At 36.8% G+C, this 18819-nt stretch overlaps 1 protein-coding gene across 8 annotated transcripts in view; it reads right to left on the reverse strand.

The window, feature by feature from the left end:
• WDPCP (WD repeat containing planar cell polarity effector) overlaps nt 1-18819 on the reverse strand; it is a 273308-nt gene that overhangs the window by 16193 nt on the left and 238296 nt on the right. For 5 of the 8 annotated variants that reach the window (XM_070480148.1, XM_070480151.1, XM_020872996.2 and 2 more), the window contains 2 exons: nt 11265-11339; nt 7933-8035 (listed from right to left, as the gene is read on the reverse strand). The exons of 2 other annotated variants lie outside the window; for them this stretch is intronic. In XM_070480148.1, the coding sequence (XP_070336249.1) occupies nt 7933-8035; nt 11265-11339 (178 nt within the window). The remainder of the gene's footprint in view (nt 1-7932; nt 8036-11264; nt 11340-18819) is intronic. One more of the 8 variants, XM_070480149.1, reaches the window with a different exon arrangement.

An 18819-nucleotide genomic window follows, 5' to 3' on the forward strand; every position in this document is an offset into this window, starting at 1 on the left:
GTAGGCAGATGCTTTACCATCTAAGCCACCAGGGAAGTCCAAAACTAAAGATGCCACCAAAAAAATTTTTGGAATAAAAGAATGCAGTAAAGTTAGAGAATACAAAATCAGTACACAAAAACCAGCTGAGTTTCTATATACTAGTAATAAATTATGATAGAGAAATTAAGAAAGCAATCTCATTTATCATTGCATAAAAGGAGAATAAATTTAACCACAGAAATGAAAGATCTATACATTGAAAACAATAAGTCTGAAAGAAATTGAAAATGACAGAACTAGAAAGATAGACCATATTCATGAATCAGAAGAACTAAACTTAAAATGATGATACTACCTATCTATAGATTCAGTGCAACCCCAATAAAAAATTGTAGTGGTATCTTTCACTGAAATAGGAAAAACAATCCTTAAATATGTATGGAACCACAAAAATCCTTGAACAGACAAATCCAGATAAAGAACAAAGCTGGAGAAAACATACTTCCTGATTTCAAACTATACTATTAAGCTGTAATAATCAAAACAGTACAGTTCTGGGATAAAAACAGATGTATAGATCAATGGAACAGAACAGATAGAAATAAATGCAAACATATGTATCAACTAATATTTGACAAGGAAGTTAACACTCAGTGGGGACAGGATAGTCTCTTCAATAAATGGTAGTGGGAAAATGATAAATACATGCAGAAGAGTGAAATTGACCCATATCTTATATCATTCACAAAAAGTGACTCAAATGAATTAAAAACTAAATAACTGAAACCATAAAGTTCCTAGAAGGAAACATAGGGAAAAGCTCCATGACCTTGCTCTTGGCAATTTTTTTTTTTGGAAGCATCAGCAAAAGCAAGTGACAATGACAAAAATAAGTGGGACTATATCAAAATTTAAAAGCTTCTATGTGGCAAAAGAAACAGTTTAAAATAGTGAAACTGAAAACTGAAAATAGTGGCACAAGACCTGAATAGACATTTTTCTGAAACAAACATACAGATGGCCAACATGTTCATGAAAAGGTGTTCAATACCACTTTTAACCAGGGAATATGGAAATCAAACCCACAGTGAGTTATCATTTCTCACCTTTTAGAATGGTTGTCATCAAAAAGAACAGAGATAATGTTGATAATGTTGTGATGATAGTGTTGATAATGACATAAGAAAAAGGAACCCTTGTGCACTGTTGGTGAGAAGGGATGCTGGTACAGCCACTATTGTATTTTTTTTGGAAGTTAACAAATTAACAATAGAATTTATAATCCTAATCCAGAAATTCCTCATTTGGATATACAAAGGCAATTACAGAAATACTGAAAAGATATCTGCACTCCCATGCTTACTGCAGTGTTATTCACATAAACCAAGACATGGAAACAACTTAAATGTCCCTCAGTGGATGACCTGGTAAAGAAGAGGTTGTGTGTTTGTTTAAATTACACACAATGGAATATTATTCAGCCATGAGAAAAAGGAAATCCTGCTATTTGTACCCACTTGGATGGCTCATGAAAGCATTATAAGTGAGAAAGAGCAAGTCCATATCACTTACATGTGGATCTTCAGCTCATCTTGTAGAAACAAAATTACTGATGGTTCCTAGGGAGTGAGGGGTAGTGGGATTAGGGAGATGTTGGTCAAAAGGTGCACATTTCCAGTTATGAGATGAATAAGTTCTGGGGATGTAATGTACAGCATTGTGATTATAGTTAATAGTGCTGTACTGGTTTATTAAAAATCACTAAGAGTAGAAAAAAAAATAAAAATCACTAAGAGTAGAGTTTAAATATTCCTCACAACAAAAACAAAATGGTAACTATGTGATGTGATGGAGGTGTGTTTTTTTTTTTCTCCTTTTCTTGTTTTAATTTTGTATTATAACTCTTCATGCATTCACATATTCATTCATTCAACAAATACTTACTGAGTTACTTATTGTGGGAAGGTCTACACCATGTGCTATGAATTCAATTTAGTCTGTATTTATTAAGTCCAACATCTGGACTTCCTTAGAGTCAGTTTCTTTTTATTTATTTATTTATTATTGTTTATAGGTCATACTTTGTTTCATTAAATATCATGTTAAGTGAGGGGGGAGGGGAGAATCAAGATGGCAGAGGAATAGGATGTGGAGCTCATCATCTCCCACAAATACATTAAAAATACATCTACAAGTAGAGCTGTTTGCACAGAACATCTACTGAATGCTAGCAAAAGATGTCAGACTTCTGAAAGGGCAAGAAAATCTCCATGTAACCGGGTAGGACAAAAGAAAAAGAGAAAGGAATCAGGATAGGACCTGTGCAGGGATGGGACTGTGAAAGAGGAAAGATTCCTGCACCCTGAGAATTCCCCTCACTGGTGGGGAGATCAGCCAGGGTGGAGTAGCTTTGAGAGTGCAGCAACCAGTCTGCCGTAGGCGAAACAGAGAGTGACAGGCACAGACAGTACTGATGCCCTGTGTTCTCCTGTCTCAGATGCTAGGCCATCAGCATGGGTGAGGGCCTGGTGCTGAAGCTCAGGCTTCAGCGGTCAGACCTGGGATTAGATTGGCTGTGCAGACATAGGCTGAAGAGGCTGGAGTGTGGCAATATAGGGTAAACTCAGAAAAGCTGGGACTCACCAGAGAGGCAAGGAGCCATTATTTGGGAGCATGTTAAGAAAGGGATGGGAGCGCCATAGAAGCCTCTTTCTCTGCATGCACTCTCAGGCAACAGGACACCTTCTTCATGAGTTCCAGGGATGGTGTGAGCTGCCATTTCCATCCTGGCTTCCACAAAAGGGCACGGGCCACCAACCCCACTAAGTCCTGCATCCAAGGGCCAATCACTGCCCCTGATGTCCCAGAAGTGCACAGACCCTTGTTGTCACTACAAGACCTACAAGAAGTCACTAACCACTGTCTCGAGAGTGCACAGGTCACTGCTGCCACTATAAGACCTGCAGTAAGATGATCATTGCTGCCCCCATTGTCCTAGGCTCATCCCTCATGAAAACACCAAAATCACAACCAACTGGTAAACATCCATTGACAAAGGACATTGGAACCTACCAAAAAAGATATTTTACATCCAAAGACAAAGATGCCACAACTAGAAAATAGGAGGAGCACTTCAGTCAAATCCCATTTCTACCAGGTAGACGATCCATAAACTGGAAAACAATTATATTCCAGAGGTTCACCCATGGGAGTGAGAGTTATGAACCCCATATTAGGCACCCCAGCCTGAGGATCTGGCATGGTGAGGAGGATCCCCTAGAGCATGTGGCCTTGAAGACCGGTGGGGCGTGAGTGCAGGACTGGGGGAAACAGAGTTCACTCTTGAAAGGTGCGCCCAAGGTTTCATGTGCACTGGGAACCAGCACAAACCAGTGACTCCATAGGAGCCAAGGTTAAACCTACCTGCAGGTTTTAGCGAGTATCCTGGGGAAGTGCGGATCAGCTGTGGCTCACTGTGGGGGCAAGAACACTGGTGGCAGAGGCCCCAGGGAATACTGATTGTCATAAGGCCGCCATTTTGGCAGCAAAACCTGGCTGCAGCCAACAGTGTGCACACTCCAGTGTTGGGATGCCTCAGGCCAACCACCAACAGGGTGGCACAGAGCCCCACCCATCAGCAGATGGGTTGCCTAAAGTTGTACTGAGCTCACAGCCACCTATAAACACACCACTTGACATGACCACCAGAGGGAGGAGATCCAGCTCCACCCACCAGAGGGCAGGCACTTGTCCTTCCCAATAGGAAGCCTGCACAAGCCCCTGGACCAACCTCAACCACCAAGCAGCAGACACCAGAAGCAATAGGAATTATGACCCTGTGGAAAGGACATGACAAACACAGAAAGTCAGATAAAATTAGATGGTAGAGAGTGTATGGCCAGCAAAGGACAAGATAAAAACCTAGAAGAACAACTAATAGGCAGTCTACCTGAAAAAGAACTGAGTAATGAAAGTAAACATGATGTAAGATTTGGAAAAAAAATGGAGGCACAAACCAAGAAGATACAAGATAGGTTTAATGAAGAGCTGAAAGACTTAGAAATGAACAATAACTGAAATGAAAAATTAAGAGGGACTCAATAGCAGAATAAATGAGGCAGAAGAACAAATAAGTGAGCTGGAAGACAGAGTGGTGGAAATCACTTCAGAACAGAGTAAAGAAAAAGGAATGAAAAGAAATGAGGACAGTCTCAGAGACTCATGGGATAATATTAAATGCACCAACATTTGCATTATAAGGGTTCCAGAAGGAGAAGAGAGAGAGGACCTGTGGAAATATTTGATAGTTATAGCCAAAAACTTCCCTAACATGGGAAAGGAAACACTCACTCCAGTCCAGGAAGTGTAGAGAGTCTCAGGCTGGATAACCCAAGGAGGATATTAATTAAACAAAGGCCAGGACACATTAATTAAACAAGGAAAAGACAATCAGAATATATTAAATGCAATGAAATAAAAGCAACAAATAACATACACAGTAATACCCTTGAAGATATCAGATAATTTTTCAGCAGAAACTGCAGGCCAGAAGGGAAAGGCACAATATATATAAAGTGATAAAAGGGGGAAATCTACCCCTTCCCCCATCAAGCAAGGTTCTTGTTCAGATTTGATGGAGAAATGAAAGGCTTTATAGACAAGGAAAAGCTAAGAGAATTCAGCACCACCACCAAACCAGCCTTACAATAAATGCTAAAGGAATTTCTCTAGGTGGAAAAGAACAGGTCACACTTAGAAACAAGAAAAAAATTATAAATGGAAAAGCTCAGAGGTAAAAGCAAATATACAGTAAAGATAAAAAAGCATCCACAGACACATATGACAAAGCCTGCAATCACGAGAGAGTACAAATGCAAAATATTGGAAATGCATTTGAAATTAAAATGCAACTTAAAGCAATCTTGATACATATATATAGACTGCTATATTAAAACCTCATGGGAACCACACTCCAAAATTCTACAACAGATAAAATTCTACAACGGATACAGACACAATAAAGAAAAAGCAGTTCAAACACAACACTAAAGATAGTCATCAAATCCCAAGAGGAGAGAACAAATCCAAACAACAAAATGGCAATAAGAACATACATATGACAATTACCTTAAATGTAAATGGATTAAATGCTCCAACCAAAAGACACAGACTGGCTGAATGGATACCAAAAAGGAAAAACATCATATACATGTGTCTACAAGAGACCTACTTCAGATCTAGGGACACATACAGGTAGAAAGTGGGGATTAAAAGAAATCATGGGTACCAATACTCATATCGGACAAAATAGGCTTTAAAATAAAGACTGTTATGAGGGATAAGGAAAAACTACATAATGATCAAGAGATCAATTCAAGAAGAAAATATAAAAATTGTAAATATATATGTACCCAACATCAGGCTTCCCTGATGACTCAGCCAGTTAAGAATCTGCCTGCAGTGCAGGGGATACAGGAGACGTGGGTTCAGTCCCTGGATTGGGAAGATTTTCTGGAGGCAGAAATGGCAACCTTACCAGTATTGTTGCCTGGGAAATCCCACGGACAGAGGAGCCTGGTGGGTTACAGTCCATCGAGTCACAAAGAGTTGGACTGAGCTCAGTCATGTCTGACTCTTTGAGACCCTATGGATCGACTGTATTCTTCCAGGCTCTTCTGTCCATGGGATTCTCCAGGCAACAATACTAAAAAGTGCAATTTCTTCCTCCAGGGGATCTTCCTGATCCAGGGATTGAACCTACACCTCCAGCATTGGCAGGTGCATTCTTTATCACTGAGCCACCAGGGAAGCCCCTGGAGCACCTCAGCACATAAGGCAAATGCTAACGGCCCTTAAAGGGGAAATGAACAGTAACACAATAGTGGGGGATGTTAACACCTACTTGCATCATTGGACAGCTCTTCTAGGCAGAAAAGAAGTAAACACAGGCCTTAAATGACAGACCAGATGGATTTAATTGATATACCCATGGGACACAGCAAAAGCACCTCTAAGAGGGAAGTTTAGAGAAATAAAATCCTACATCAGGAAAGAATAAAAATCCAAAATAAAGAACCTAATCTTATACCTAAAGCAACTAGAGAAAGAACAAATCAAACCAGAGTTACTAGAAGAAAAGAAACCATAAAGATCAAAACAGAAGTAAATGCAATAGAGAACAGAACAATAGAAAAGATCAATGAAACTAAAAGCTGGTTCTCTGAAAGAATAAACAAAATTGATAAACCTCTAGCAAGACTCAAGGAAAAAAAAAAGGAGATGGCTCAAATCAATAAAATTAGAAAGGAAAAAGAAGGTATAACTGACATTCCAGAAATGCAAAGGACTGTAAGAGACTAAGCAATTATATACCAACAAAATGGACAGCCTAGAAAAAAATGGACATATTCTTAGAATGGTTAACCTTGCAAGACTGAACCAGGAAGAAATAGAAAATATGAACAAACCAATTACAAGTACTGAAATTGAAAATGTGATTAAAAAAAAAAAAAACCTACTAACAAAAAGTCCAGGACCAGATTAATTTATCAAACATTCAAAGAGTTAACACCTATCTTTTAGAAAATCATCAAAAAAATTGCAGATAGAACACTCCCAAACTCATTCTAGGCCACCATTATACTTATAACAAAACCAGACAGATACCACACAAAAAAGAAAATTTCAGACAAGTATCACTGATGAATGCAAAAGTCATCAACAAAATACTAGCAAACCAAGTCCAATAAAAGGATGATACAGCATGATCAAGTGGGGTTTATCCCAGGGATACAAGGATTCTTCAATATCTACAAATCAATGAGTATGATATACCACATTAAGAAATGAAGAATAAAAACCTTATGATCATCTTAATAGCTGCAGAAAAAAGCTTTTGACAAACTCCAACACCCATTTATGATAAAAACTCTATGGAAAGTGGGCATAGAGGGAACCTGCCTCAATAATAAAGGCCATATATGACAAACTCACAGCAAAATTCTCAACACTGAAAAGCTGAAAGCATTTCATCTAAGATCAAGAGAAAGATGTTCATTCTCATTACTTTTATTCAGCATACTTTTGTACATCCTAACCATGCAATCAGAAAAAAAAAAGGAAAGTAATTCAAATTGGTAAAGAAGTAAGACTGCCATTCTTTGCAGATGACATGATACTATACACTGAAAATCCTAAATGTGTTGCCAGAAAACTACTAGAGGTTATAAGTGGGTAAGTTTCAGGATACAAAGTTTATAAACAGAAATTTCGTGCATGTGGGGTTAACATTACACACTTATATATATATATTACACATTTATATATATAAAATATATAAATAACAAGGACCTACTGTATAGCTCAGGGAACTCAATATTTTATAATAATCTATATGGGAAAATATCTGAAAGAGAATGGATATATGTATAATTGAATCACTTTTGTTGTACACAGGAAACTAACATAACATTGTTAATCAACTATATCCAATATAAAATAAAAATTTAATTTAAAAAACCCAAAATTTTGTTTAAAAACTAGACATTTAATATTTAAACATTATAAATATTCAACAAATATATAACTTAATATACTTAAATATAACATGGAAACTCTGGAAATCACTTTTCTCTAAGGTTTGTTGTTGCTATTTGTTGTTTGTTTGGTAACTTTTTTAAACTGAATCTGCAAAGTCTATATCCTTTGCTGTGTGCAGCCAGTGAAATTTCTTTTCAGTTACCTTAAGAATCACCTATAGATGAACACAATTTCAACTTAAATATCCATATTGTACTATTTACCTAAGCTTAATTCTTTTTTTAGACTCTGTATTCACAGAAAAAGTAATTCAAATTAACCAACCATGCCCTACAAATGCAAACAGAAGTGATACCAAATAAGCATTGATGAAAACAAAAAGCACTTAAAAAAAACAGCATTAAATCTTACCAACTCCAGAGGTTATTGATTCTGCATCAATATCACTAGCTCTCCTTCTTGCCACTTCAGCTAGTGCTAGTTCTCCCTTATCTAGTGCAAGGTAATGGATGTCCTTTGGAAATACAGCAAATAAAAGATTAATCCAAAATGAATCTTAGTCAAGTTACAAAGGAGATTTTGAAAAAAAGAACTTATGGTTCAGATTACAAAACAGACATGGCTGCTGAACATTCTTTTTTATATTTTAATTTTCTGAGTTTTCTAGTACAAGCAAATTTTCTTAAATTGCAAATCCTGGCTGTAACTAGTGGCAGTTACTTAAATAAATTATTTTGAGTCTTTAGGGAAAAAGACAAGCTGTTAAATGTTCAATATACTCAGTTTTATCAGGGAATAAAAATCTTAGTTGCTGTTTTCTCTAATGAAATTTTACTATCTCAGATAGCTTCTTCAAAATTCAATTGTTCATTATGATAAGCATTTTACAAGGAATATTACTACACAAATTGTTTCTGATATTTATGCACTTGGCACATATTACTTTGTTAATATTATTACTACTACTATTATCTTGAATTCATTCAATCAACAGATAATCAGTGCCTATTAAGTGCCAGGCACTGTTGTGAAAAGAGAGGTCAATTACAATACCATTTCTCAACAAGCTTTGAGTCCAGTAGGGAGAAAGACCACTGTAAACAACAGTTAATAACTCAGTGTGATAGGTTTTATGGCAGAGTTAAGAATGGTATGGAACCAAAGAGGAGGAACTGATCCTTGATCTGTGTTTTGAAGGATAAATAAGAGTTATACTAGAAAGGAAAATGGAGGTAAGCCAACAGAAAATGAATGGTATCTGACACATGTATGTAGAGAAGACTGAAAAACCACAGTTCTATCAGGCAATAACAGGTCTTTCAATATGGAAGGAATGTTTGATGTGTGAGAGAATGCAGTGGAAAATAATTCTAAATAAGTAGACAGAGCTACTAAAAAAGACTTAGAAATCTTTGGTATAAAAAATGATTGTTGGAATGAGAATTTTATTGCAATAAAATGGTTAACAGAACATGAATAAATTTTTAGTGATAAAATATAAATGGCCTATAATCATGAGCTATCAGGGCTTTCCTGGTACCTGAGTTGGTAAAGAATCCACCTGCAATGCAGGAGACCCCAGGAATTCCCTTCAATTCCTGGGTAGGAAAAATTCACTGAAGAAGGGATAGGCTGCCCACTCCAGTATTCTTGGGCTTCCCTGTGGCTCAGCTGGTAAAGAATCCGCCTGCAATGCAGGAGACCTGGGCTTGATCCCTGGGTTGGGAAGATCCCATGGAGAAGGGAAAGGCTACTCACTCCAGTATTCTGGCCTGGAGAATTCCAGACCATAGTCCATGGGGTCACAAAGAGTTGGACACAACTGAGTGACTTTCACTTTCATAATCATGAAAAAATATTTTACTTTCCCAATATTCAAAGTTGAAAAATGTAATTTCAAACTGCACACGTTTTTTAAAGTTGTTACTTATTGCTTGCAAAGTTTTGGGGAAAACAGGTATTTACATTTACTGGGAATATACTTTATACAGCAGGGGTTGGTAAGCTATGGCTTATTAGCCAAATACAGCCTGCCTTTTATACAGTCCTTGAGTTTTCAATGCTATTTACCTAGCATAATGCCTTCCAGGTCCATTAATGTTGCTGTAAACAGCTAAAATCTCATTCTTAATTAGGGCTGAGAAGTATTCCCTTTGTGTGTGTGTGTGTGTGTGTGTGTGTGTGTGTGTGTGTGGTCTTCTTTATCCACTCATCAGTTGATGGGCACTTAGGCTACATTTGTATCTTGGCAATTGTAAATAGTGTTGCTGTTAACACTGGGGTGAATGTATCTTTTCAAATAAGTGCTTTTGTTTCTCTCAGATACATACTCAGGCATGGAATTGCTGGGTCATAAAGCTATGATAAATTTAGACAGCATATTAAAAAGCAGAGACATCACTTTGCTGACAAGGTCCATCTAGTCAAATCTATGGCTTTTCCAATAGTCGAGTATGATGTGAGAACTGGACCATAAAGAAGGCTGAGCACTGAAGAAATGATGCTTTTGAACTGTGGTGTTGAAGAAGACTCTTGAGAGTCCCTTGGACAGCAAGATCAAACCAGTCAAACAGGAAATCAACCCTGAATATTCATTGGAAGGACTGATGCTGAAGCTGAAGCTTCAATACTTTGGCCACCTGATGGGAAGAGCTGACTCACTGGGAAATCTTGACGCTGGGAAACACTGAAGGCAGAATGAAATGGTTGGATGACATCACTGACTTGATGGACGTGAGTTTGAGCAAACTCTGGGATACGATGAAAGACAAGGGAACCTTGGCATGCTGCAGTTCATGGGATTGCGACGAGTTGGACACAACTTAGTGACTGAACAGCAACAATGGTAGTTCTATTTTTAGTTATTTTGAGAAACCTCTGTGCTGTTTTCCCCAATTTACATTCCCACTAACAGTATATGAAGACTCCGTTTTTTCTACATCCTTGCCAGCATTTGTCATTTGTGTTTTTTGTTGATGGCCCTTCTGACAGGTATGAGGTGATATCTCATTGTGGTTCTGATTTGCATTTCCCTGATGATTGTACATCTTTTCATGGCTGTCTGCATTTTCTTAAATTTTGGAAAAATGTTCAGATCCTCTGCCCATTTTATAATCAGGTTGTTTCTTTTTTGATGTTCAGTTGTGTGGACTGTTTATATATTTTGGATACTAACACCTTATTGGTCATATTATTTGCAAATAATTTTTCCCATTCAGTAGTTTTGTTTTGTTGTTATACTAAGTGAAATAAGTCAGAGAAAGACAAATATTAGATGATATTACTTATATGTGGAATATAAGAAATACAATTAGCAAATGTAACAAAAAAGTAGCCTCACAAAGAGCAAACTGGTTACCAATGGAGAGGAAAGAAGGTCATGATAGGCATAAGGGATTAAGAAGTGTAAATTATTAGGTATAAATTAGGCTACAAGGATATATTATATAATACAGTCAATATAACAAATATTTTATAATAAATATAAATGGAGTTAACCTGTAAAAATTGTGAATCACTATATTATAGATAGTATATACAAAGTATATATACTATATACTGTATATATGATAATGTACAGCAACTATACTTCATTTTTTAAAAAGAACAGTGTTTACATTTTTAAATGGTTGGAAGAACTGTAATCAACCTCTCAAATCAATGGCTCTGGAATTAGCTCATGTTGCAGACTAGGAAATGTTTCAATTTAAAACAAACCAAATAATACTTATTGTGAAACTTACATTGTGATAAAGTTTCTCAGTGAGAACTAACATTGTTTTTACTTGCAAGTAATACCAGGCTGTGTTACACACTTCCTGTAAAAATTAAAAGTCAAAACTGTCAAAAATTAAATGTGAGATCTCCATTCTTATACAAAGTCTGAGCAATATATTTCAGTCCATGGCATTTTTCAGCATTGATACAAGTGCCAAGGAAATGTCCACAGCTAAAACTCCATCTAATGGTGCAATTAAGGGAAGTAATTAATTTACAATGTACTAATATATTAAAAGGCAGTCTATTCTTTAGCTAATAGCGTTCTAAAAATGCCTTCTGATCAGTGAATATGTGCAATTAACCATCCACTCATGTCATATATATCAATATTTAGAAGTAGTTGTCTATGAGGAAAGAAATTTTCAAACTGAAAATAAATTTTACCATAGATCAGTATCCACAGATGGATATTTACAATGGATTTTGTTGATAAGGAATAGCACCTTTCAACTCTTATTCCTCCAAAAGAACTCCCTTATTTACATCTATAGAACTTCATTATGAAAACTGTACTCAATTATTAGATTTTTAACTTTATAAAAAATATTTATGTAAATTTGCTTTGTATCATAATTATTACATTTAAAATTTTATCAACAAAGATCTATGGAAATTTGTTTTCTCAAGTACCTATAAAATAACCTCAATTTTGCTTCATGACCCGTTAAGTCTGTACTATTTGCTATCTGGTGCTTTATAGAAAAAGTTTGATGATTGCATATTTAATTAATATATCAGAATTTAAAATTAGCATATATATACTTTTGGAAACTCTTCCTAAGGAAATGATGTGATCAATCTTATGTCCAAGATTGGTGATGTAGAAAAGGAAGAGTCAAAAGAAAAGAGAGTAATCAAGCCAAAAATCAAATAATCCTCCAATTAAAAATAAAATTAAAACAGACTGGTGATGACAGCAATACTTATTTTTTCTCACAAAGGAATCCTACATTTATTTACCAAAAATATTACATCTACCTTTTGTGCTTATAATATATAACATGATATTGTTTTTGAGGGGCAAACTCCCTAGATGAGTAGGTGCCCAATATGCCACTGGAGAAGAGTGGAGAAATAGCTCCAGAAGGTATGAAGAGGCTGATTGAGACAAGGCAGAAACAACACCCAGCTGTGCATGTGTCTGGTGGTGAAAGTAAAGCCAATGCTGTAAAGAACAGTATTGCATAGGAACCTGGGATGTTATGACCATGAATGAAGATAAATTGAAAGTGGTCAACAGGAGATGGCAAGAGTGAACATCAACATCTTAGCAATAGTGAACTAAAATGGACTGGAATGGGCAAATTTAATTCAGATAATTATATCTACTACTGTGGGCAAGAATCTCTTAGAAGAAATGGAGTAGCCTTCATAGTCATCAAAAGAGTCCAAAATGCAGTACTTGGGTGCAAAAATGACAGAATGGTCTCTATTCGTTTCCAAGGCAAACCATTCAACATCACAATAATCCAAGTCTATGCTCCAACCACTAATGCCAAAGAAGCTGAAGTTGAATGGTTCTGTGAAGACCCAACAAGGCTTTCTAGAACTAACACCAAAAAAGATGTCCTTTCTTCATCATAGGGGACTGGAATGCAAAAGTAGGAAGTCAAGAGATACCTGAAGTAACAGGCAAGTTTGGCCTAGGAATACAAAATGAAGCAGGGCAAAGGCTAACAGTTTTACCAAGAGAAAACACTGGTCATAGCAGACACCTTCTTCCAACACAAGAGACGACCATACACATGGATATCACCAGATGGTCAATACCAAAATCAGACTGATTATAGTCTTTGCAGTTGAAGATGGAGAAGCTCTATACAGTCAGCAAAAACAAGACCGGGAGCTGTCTGTGGCTCAGATCATGAACTCCTTATTGCCAAATCAGGCTTAAATTGAAGGAAGTAGAGAAAACCACCAGGCCATTCAGGTATGACCTAAATCAAATCCCTTACGATTATACAATGGAAGTGACAAATAGATTCAAGGGATTAAATCTGGTAGAGTGCTTTAAAGAACTATGGATGGAAGCCAGTGACATTGTATACAGTGTGATAAAAAACTGTGAGGCAGTGATCAAAACCATCCCCAAGAAAAAGAAATGCAAAAATGCAAAATGGCTGTCTGAGGAGGCCTTACAAATAGCTGAGAAAAGAAGAGAAGTACAAGGCAAAGGAGAAAAGAAAGATAAACCCATTTGAATGGAGAGTTCCAAAGAATAGGAAGGAGAGATAAGAAAGCCTTCCTAAGTAATCAGTGCAAAGAAACAGAGGAAAACAACAGAATGGGAAAGACTAGAGATCTTTTCAAGAAAATTATGATACCAAGGGAACATACCATGCAAAGATGGGCACAATAAAGGACAGACATGGTACAGACCTAACAGAAGCAGAAGATACTAGGAAGAGATGGCAAGAATCCACAGAAGAAGCATATGCAAAAGGTCTTAATGACTCAGATAACCACAATGGTATGATCATTCACCTAGAGCTAGACATCTTGGAGTGTGAAGCCAAGTGGGCCTTAGGAAGCATCACTATGAACAAAGCTAGTGGAGGTGATGGAATTCCAGTTGAGCTATTTCAAATCCTAAAAGATGATGCTGTGAAAGTGCTGCACTCAATATGCCAGCAAATATAGAACACTCAGCAGTGGCCACAGAACTGGAAAAGATCAGTTTTCATTCCAGTCCCCAAGAAGGGCAATGCCCAAAAATGTTCATACTACCACACAATTGCACTCATTTCACATGCTAGCAAAGTAATGCTCAAAATTCTCAAAGTCAGGCTTCAATAGTATGTGAACTGAGAACTTCCAGATGTTCAGGATGGATTTAGAAAAGGCAGAGGAACCAGAGATCAAATTGCCAACATCCATTGCATCTTAGAAAAAGCAAGAGAATTTCAGAAAAACATCTGCTTCACTGACTATGCTGAAGTCTTTGACCATGTGGATCACAACAAACTGTGGAAAATTCTGAAAGAAATGGGAATACCAGACCACCTGACCTGCCTCTTGAGAAACCTGTATGCAGGTCAAGAAGTAAAAGGACATAGAACAACAGACTGGTACCAATAGTGAAAGGAGTACGTCAAGGCTGTACATCATCACCCTGCTTATTTAATTTATATGCAGAGTACATCATGGGAAATGCCAGGCTGGATGAAGCACAAGCTGGAATCAAGACTGCTGGGAGAAATATCAGTAACCTCACACATGCAGGTGACACCCCCATTATGGAAGAAAGTGAAGAGGAACTAAGGAGCCTCTTGATGAAGGTGAAAGAGGAGAGTGAAAAAGCTGGCTTAAAACTCAACATTGAAAAAACAAATATCATGGCATCCAGTCCCATCACCTCATGGCAAATAGATCGGGAAATAATGGAAACAGTGACAGACTTTATTTTCTTGGACTCCATAATCACTGCAGATGGTCACTGCAGCCATGAAATTTAAGGTGCTTGCTCCCTGAAAGAAAAGCAATGATAAACCTATACAGCATATTAAAAAGCAGACATTGATTGCCAACGAAGGTCTGTATGGTCAAAGCTATTTTTTCCTGTGGTCATGTACAGATGTTACAGTTGGACCATAAAGAAGGCTGATCGCTAAAGAATTGATGCTTTTGAACTGTGGTGTTGGAGAAGACTATTAAGAGTCCCTTGGGCTGCAAGGAGATCCAACAAGTCCTTCCTAAAGGAGATCAGTCCTGGGTGTTCACTGGAAGGACTGATTCTGAAGCTGAAGTTCCAATATTTTGGCCACCTGATGTGAAGAGTCGACTCACTAGAAAAGACCCTGATGCTGGGAAAGATTGAAGGCAGGAGGAGAAGGGATGACAGAGGATGAGATGGTTGGAGGGGAATCACTGACTCAACAGACATGAGTTTGAGCAATCTCTGGGAGATGGTGAAGGACAGGGAAGGCTGGTGTGCTGCAGTCCATGGGGTCACAGAGTCGGTATGACTGAGTGACTGAGCAACCACAGTGAGTTATCAAAGGTACCGAGTGACTGAACAACCACAATGAGTTATCAAAGGTACCATATATTATCTAGTTCTATTTCTCACTGAATTCTTTTTGAGTACAGAAGTGTTGGTATCTGTCAGTTGTTGCAAAGGTTGTTAGATATTTGATTAGGGTTACATAGCTGTTTTGGTATTGTCTTAATACTGAAAATTATTAGCTACTTCAGATATCTTATGGATGAAGGGACAGCATTTACAATCCACTGATTGACTGACTGACTTAAGCTCCAGTAGAAATCTTGTCACTTTAAGTCAGAAACAATATACTCAGGGAATCTTATCAACTAGAACAAGATGGAAATTATTATACACCTAAAGTACATATTTAATATTTTTTCAGAGATTTTTCTTTTCATTGAACACCATTTGGTAATTTAGGAGTTTGATCATATTTTTAGGAAAGCAAAGTTTTAGGGTAGAATATGTCGATTAGGCATTTCAAACAATGTAACTACTGGCGGCCTTTGTACGGGAGAGTTGTCCTTTATAAATAATGTCTTTTCTTGGTCTAATTGATAAAATTTAATTTTGTTCAATTGGCTCAGGATATGAATAGAGATTTTAAACTGATAGCAATACTTAAAACAATAAAAAATTGGAAGCAACTTAAATGTACATCAGTGGAAAAAAATCATGTTGTTTTTCTTTTTATAATCCATGAATGCCAGGATACTTTCAAAATAGATCTTTATATTCAATAAATAAATTTAGTAGTAATTAAAAAATATATTTCCATGTTCAATTTGCTAGTATTTTATTTAAAATTTTGGCAACTTTTTAAGATCTGAAGTATGGTTGCTATATAGTATTATACAGTGCATCTATAGTCTTAGAAATTCTATTACCTTACTTACACTTGACTGCTAACAAACCCTCAACTTATATCAAGGTTATAGTAGCCATGCAGAATAAGTTAAAGTGGCTTTTTTCCCCTATCTTTTCATCTCTGGCAAAATTTTTATATGAGTCTTCACTGAAAATAAGCAAAACATATACAATGCACTTAGGGAGAAACTACCATCCATTAGTAAGTGACATAAATGAACATCTGGTTAAAATAAAGATAGACTATACACCTGCTTATGGCTGAACGACTATAGATCATAAATATATCAATTCTGACCCAAAATAACCTATAAAGTTTAGTAGAATTCCAATCAAAATCCCTGTAAGATTTTTCATGGAACTTGATAAGTTAATCTTAAAATTCACTTGTGAAAGTAAATGGTCAAGAATATCTAAGACTTATTCTAGTTAACATTAAGACTATATAAAAGTATTAGCATACAAATCAAAGAAAAAAGAAAGTTACCCATAAAAAAATATCCCTTTTTTGGGTGAGTTACTAATGTTAGTAATTCATGTTTAACAGTTATTAAGTGTTGACGATGAGATCTCTGGTCCACAAATTATTTCTGGAACATGTTCTCTGCCTCTCACTCCTTATTTCTGTGATTTTTACTAATTATTTAATTCTTATTGGGAATTTTGGTCATTAATTTCAAGAAGGTAATAAGGCTTAACAGGTCTTGAGGTGATATGGTATCTGTACCATGATTTTCACTTAATATTTCTGTGGGCCTTCTCACTATTTATATATATGAATGTAGTTTTTAGTAAAATGCAGTAGACAGTATATTTCTGTAACTCCATGTCTCTCAGTGTGAGTTCATGAATCTTTATAGCCTGAAAAAACACATCTATTAACAATGTCTAGTATCTGTATTACCCCTCAACCAGCTATCTTCTGGCTATATTTGTTTTAACTTTCAGATAGTTTTAGAGTTGCAATTTAGTTTAAATGTTGGATATAATTAAATAAGCTCATATATCCCTGAGAAATGGTCGTACTTCTAAAAGTCAAAAAAGTAAAAGCCACTTGGCTATATATTTCATTTTCATGTCTTTTACTTGCCTTCTTAAGTGAACAGTGCAAAAGAAATAGACAAAAACAACAGAATGGGAAAGACTAGAGATCCCTTCAAGAAAGTTGGAGATACCAAAGGAATATTTCATACAAAGATGGGCACAATATAGGACAGAAACAGTAAGGGCATAATGGAAGTAGAAGAGATTAAGAAGAGGAGGCAAGAATACACAGAAAACTATACAAAAAAGGTCAGAATGACCCAGACAACCACGATGCTGTGGTATCTCACCTACAGCCAGACATCATGGAGTGTGAGGTCAAGTGGGCCTTACGAAGGATTACCACAAACAAAGCTAGTGGACGTGATGGAATTCCAGCTGAGCTATTTCTAATCCTAAAAGATGATGCTGTTAAAGTGCTGCACTCAAAATGCCAGCAAATTTTTAAAACTCAGCAGTGGCCACATGACTGGAAAAGGCCAGTTTTCATTCCAATCCCCAAAAAGGGCAATGCCAAAGAATGTTCAAACCACCACACAATTAAACTCATTTCACATGCTAGCAAGGTAATGCTCAAAATCCTTAAAGCTAGGCTTCGACAGTACGTGAACCAAGAACATCCAGATGTATAAGCTGGATTTAGAAAAGGCAGAGGAACCTGAGATCAAATTGCCCAACATCCATTGGATTGTAGAAAAAGTAAGGGAATTCAAGAAAAACATCTGCTTCTGCTTCATTGACTACGGTAAACCCTTTGACTGTGTGGATAACAACAAACTGTGGAAAATTCTTCAAGAGATGGGAACACCAGATCACCTTACCTGCCTCCTGAGAAATCTGTATGCAGGTCAAGAAGCAACAGTTTAGAACCAGAACAACAGACTGGCTCCAAATTGGGAAAGAACAATCAGGACTGTATATTGTCACTGTGCTTATTTAACTTCTATGCAGAGTACATCACAGGAAGTGCCAGGCTGGATGAAGCACAAGCTGGAATCAGGACTGCTGGGTGAAGTATCAATAACTTTAGATATGCAGATGACATCACCCTAATGGCAGAAAGCAATGAGGAACTAAAGAGTGTCTTGATAATGGTGAAAGAGGAGAGTGAAAACCTGGCTTAGAAGTCGACATTCAAAAAACTAAGATCATGGCATCTGATCCCATCACCTCATGGCAAACAGATGTGTAAACAATGGAAACAGTGAGAGACATCATTTTCTTGGGCTCCAAAATCACTGCAGATGGTAACTGCAGACATGATATTTAAGATGCTTGCTCCTTGAAAGAAAAGCTACAATAAACCAAGACAGCGTATTAAAAAGCAGAGACATCACTTAGCCAACAAACGTCCTTACAGTCAAAGCTATGGTTTTTCCTGTAGTCATGTATGGATGTGATAGTTGGACCATAAGGAAGAATGTGTGCCAAAGAACTGATGCTTTTGAATTCTGTGGTGCTGGAGAAAACTCAGGAGTTCCTTGGACAGCAGGGAAATCAAACCAGTCAATTCTATACAAAATCAACCCTGAATACTCATTGGAAGAATTGATGCCGAAGTTGCAGTTCCATTACTTTGGCCGCTTGATGCAAATAGTCAACTCATTGGAAAAGATCCTGAT

This window comes from Odocoileus virginianus, chromosome 2 (assembly GCF_023699985.2).
Source record: "Odocoileus virginianus isolate 20LAN1187 ecotype Illinois chromosome 2, Ovbor_1.2, whole genome shotgun sequence".
NCBI classification, from domain to species: Eukaryota; Metazoa; Chordata; class Mammalia; order Artiodactyla; family Cervidae; genus Odocoileus; species Odocoileus virginianus.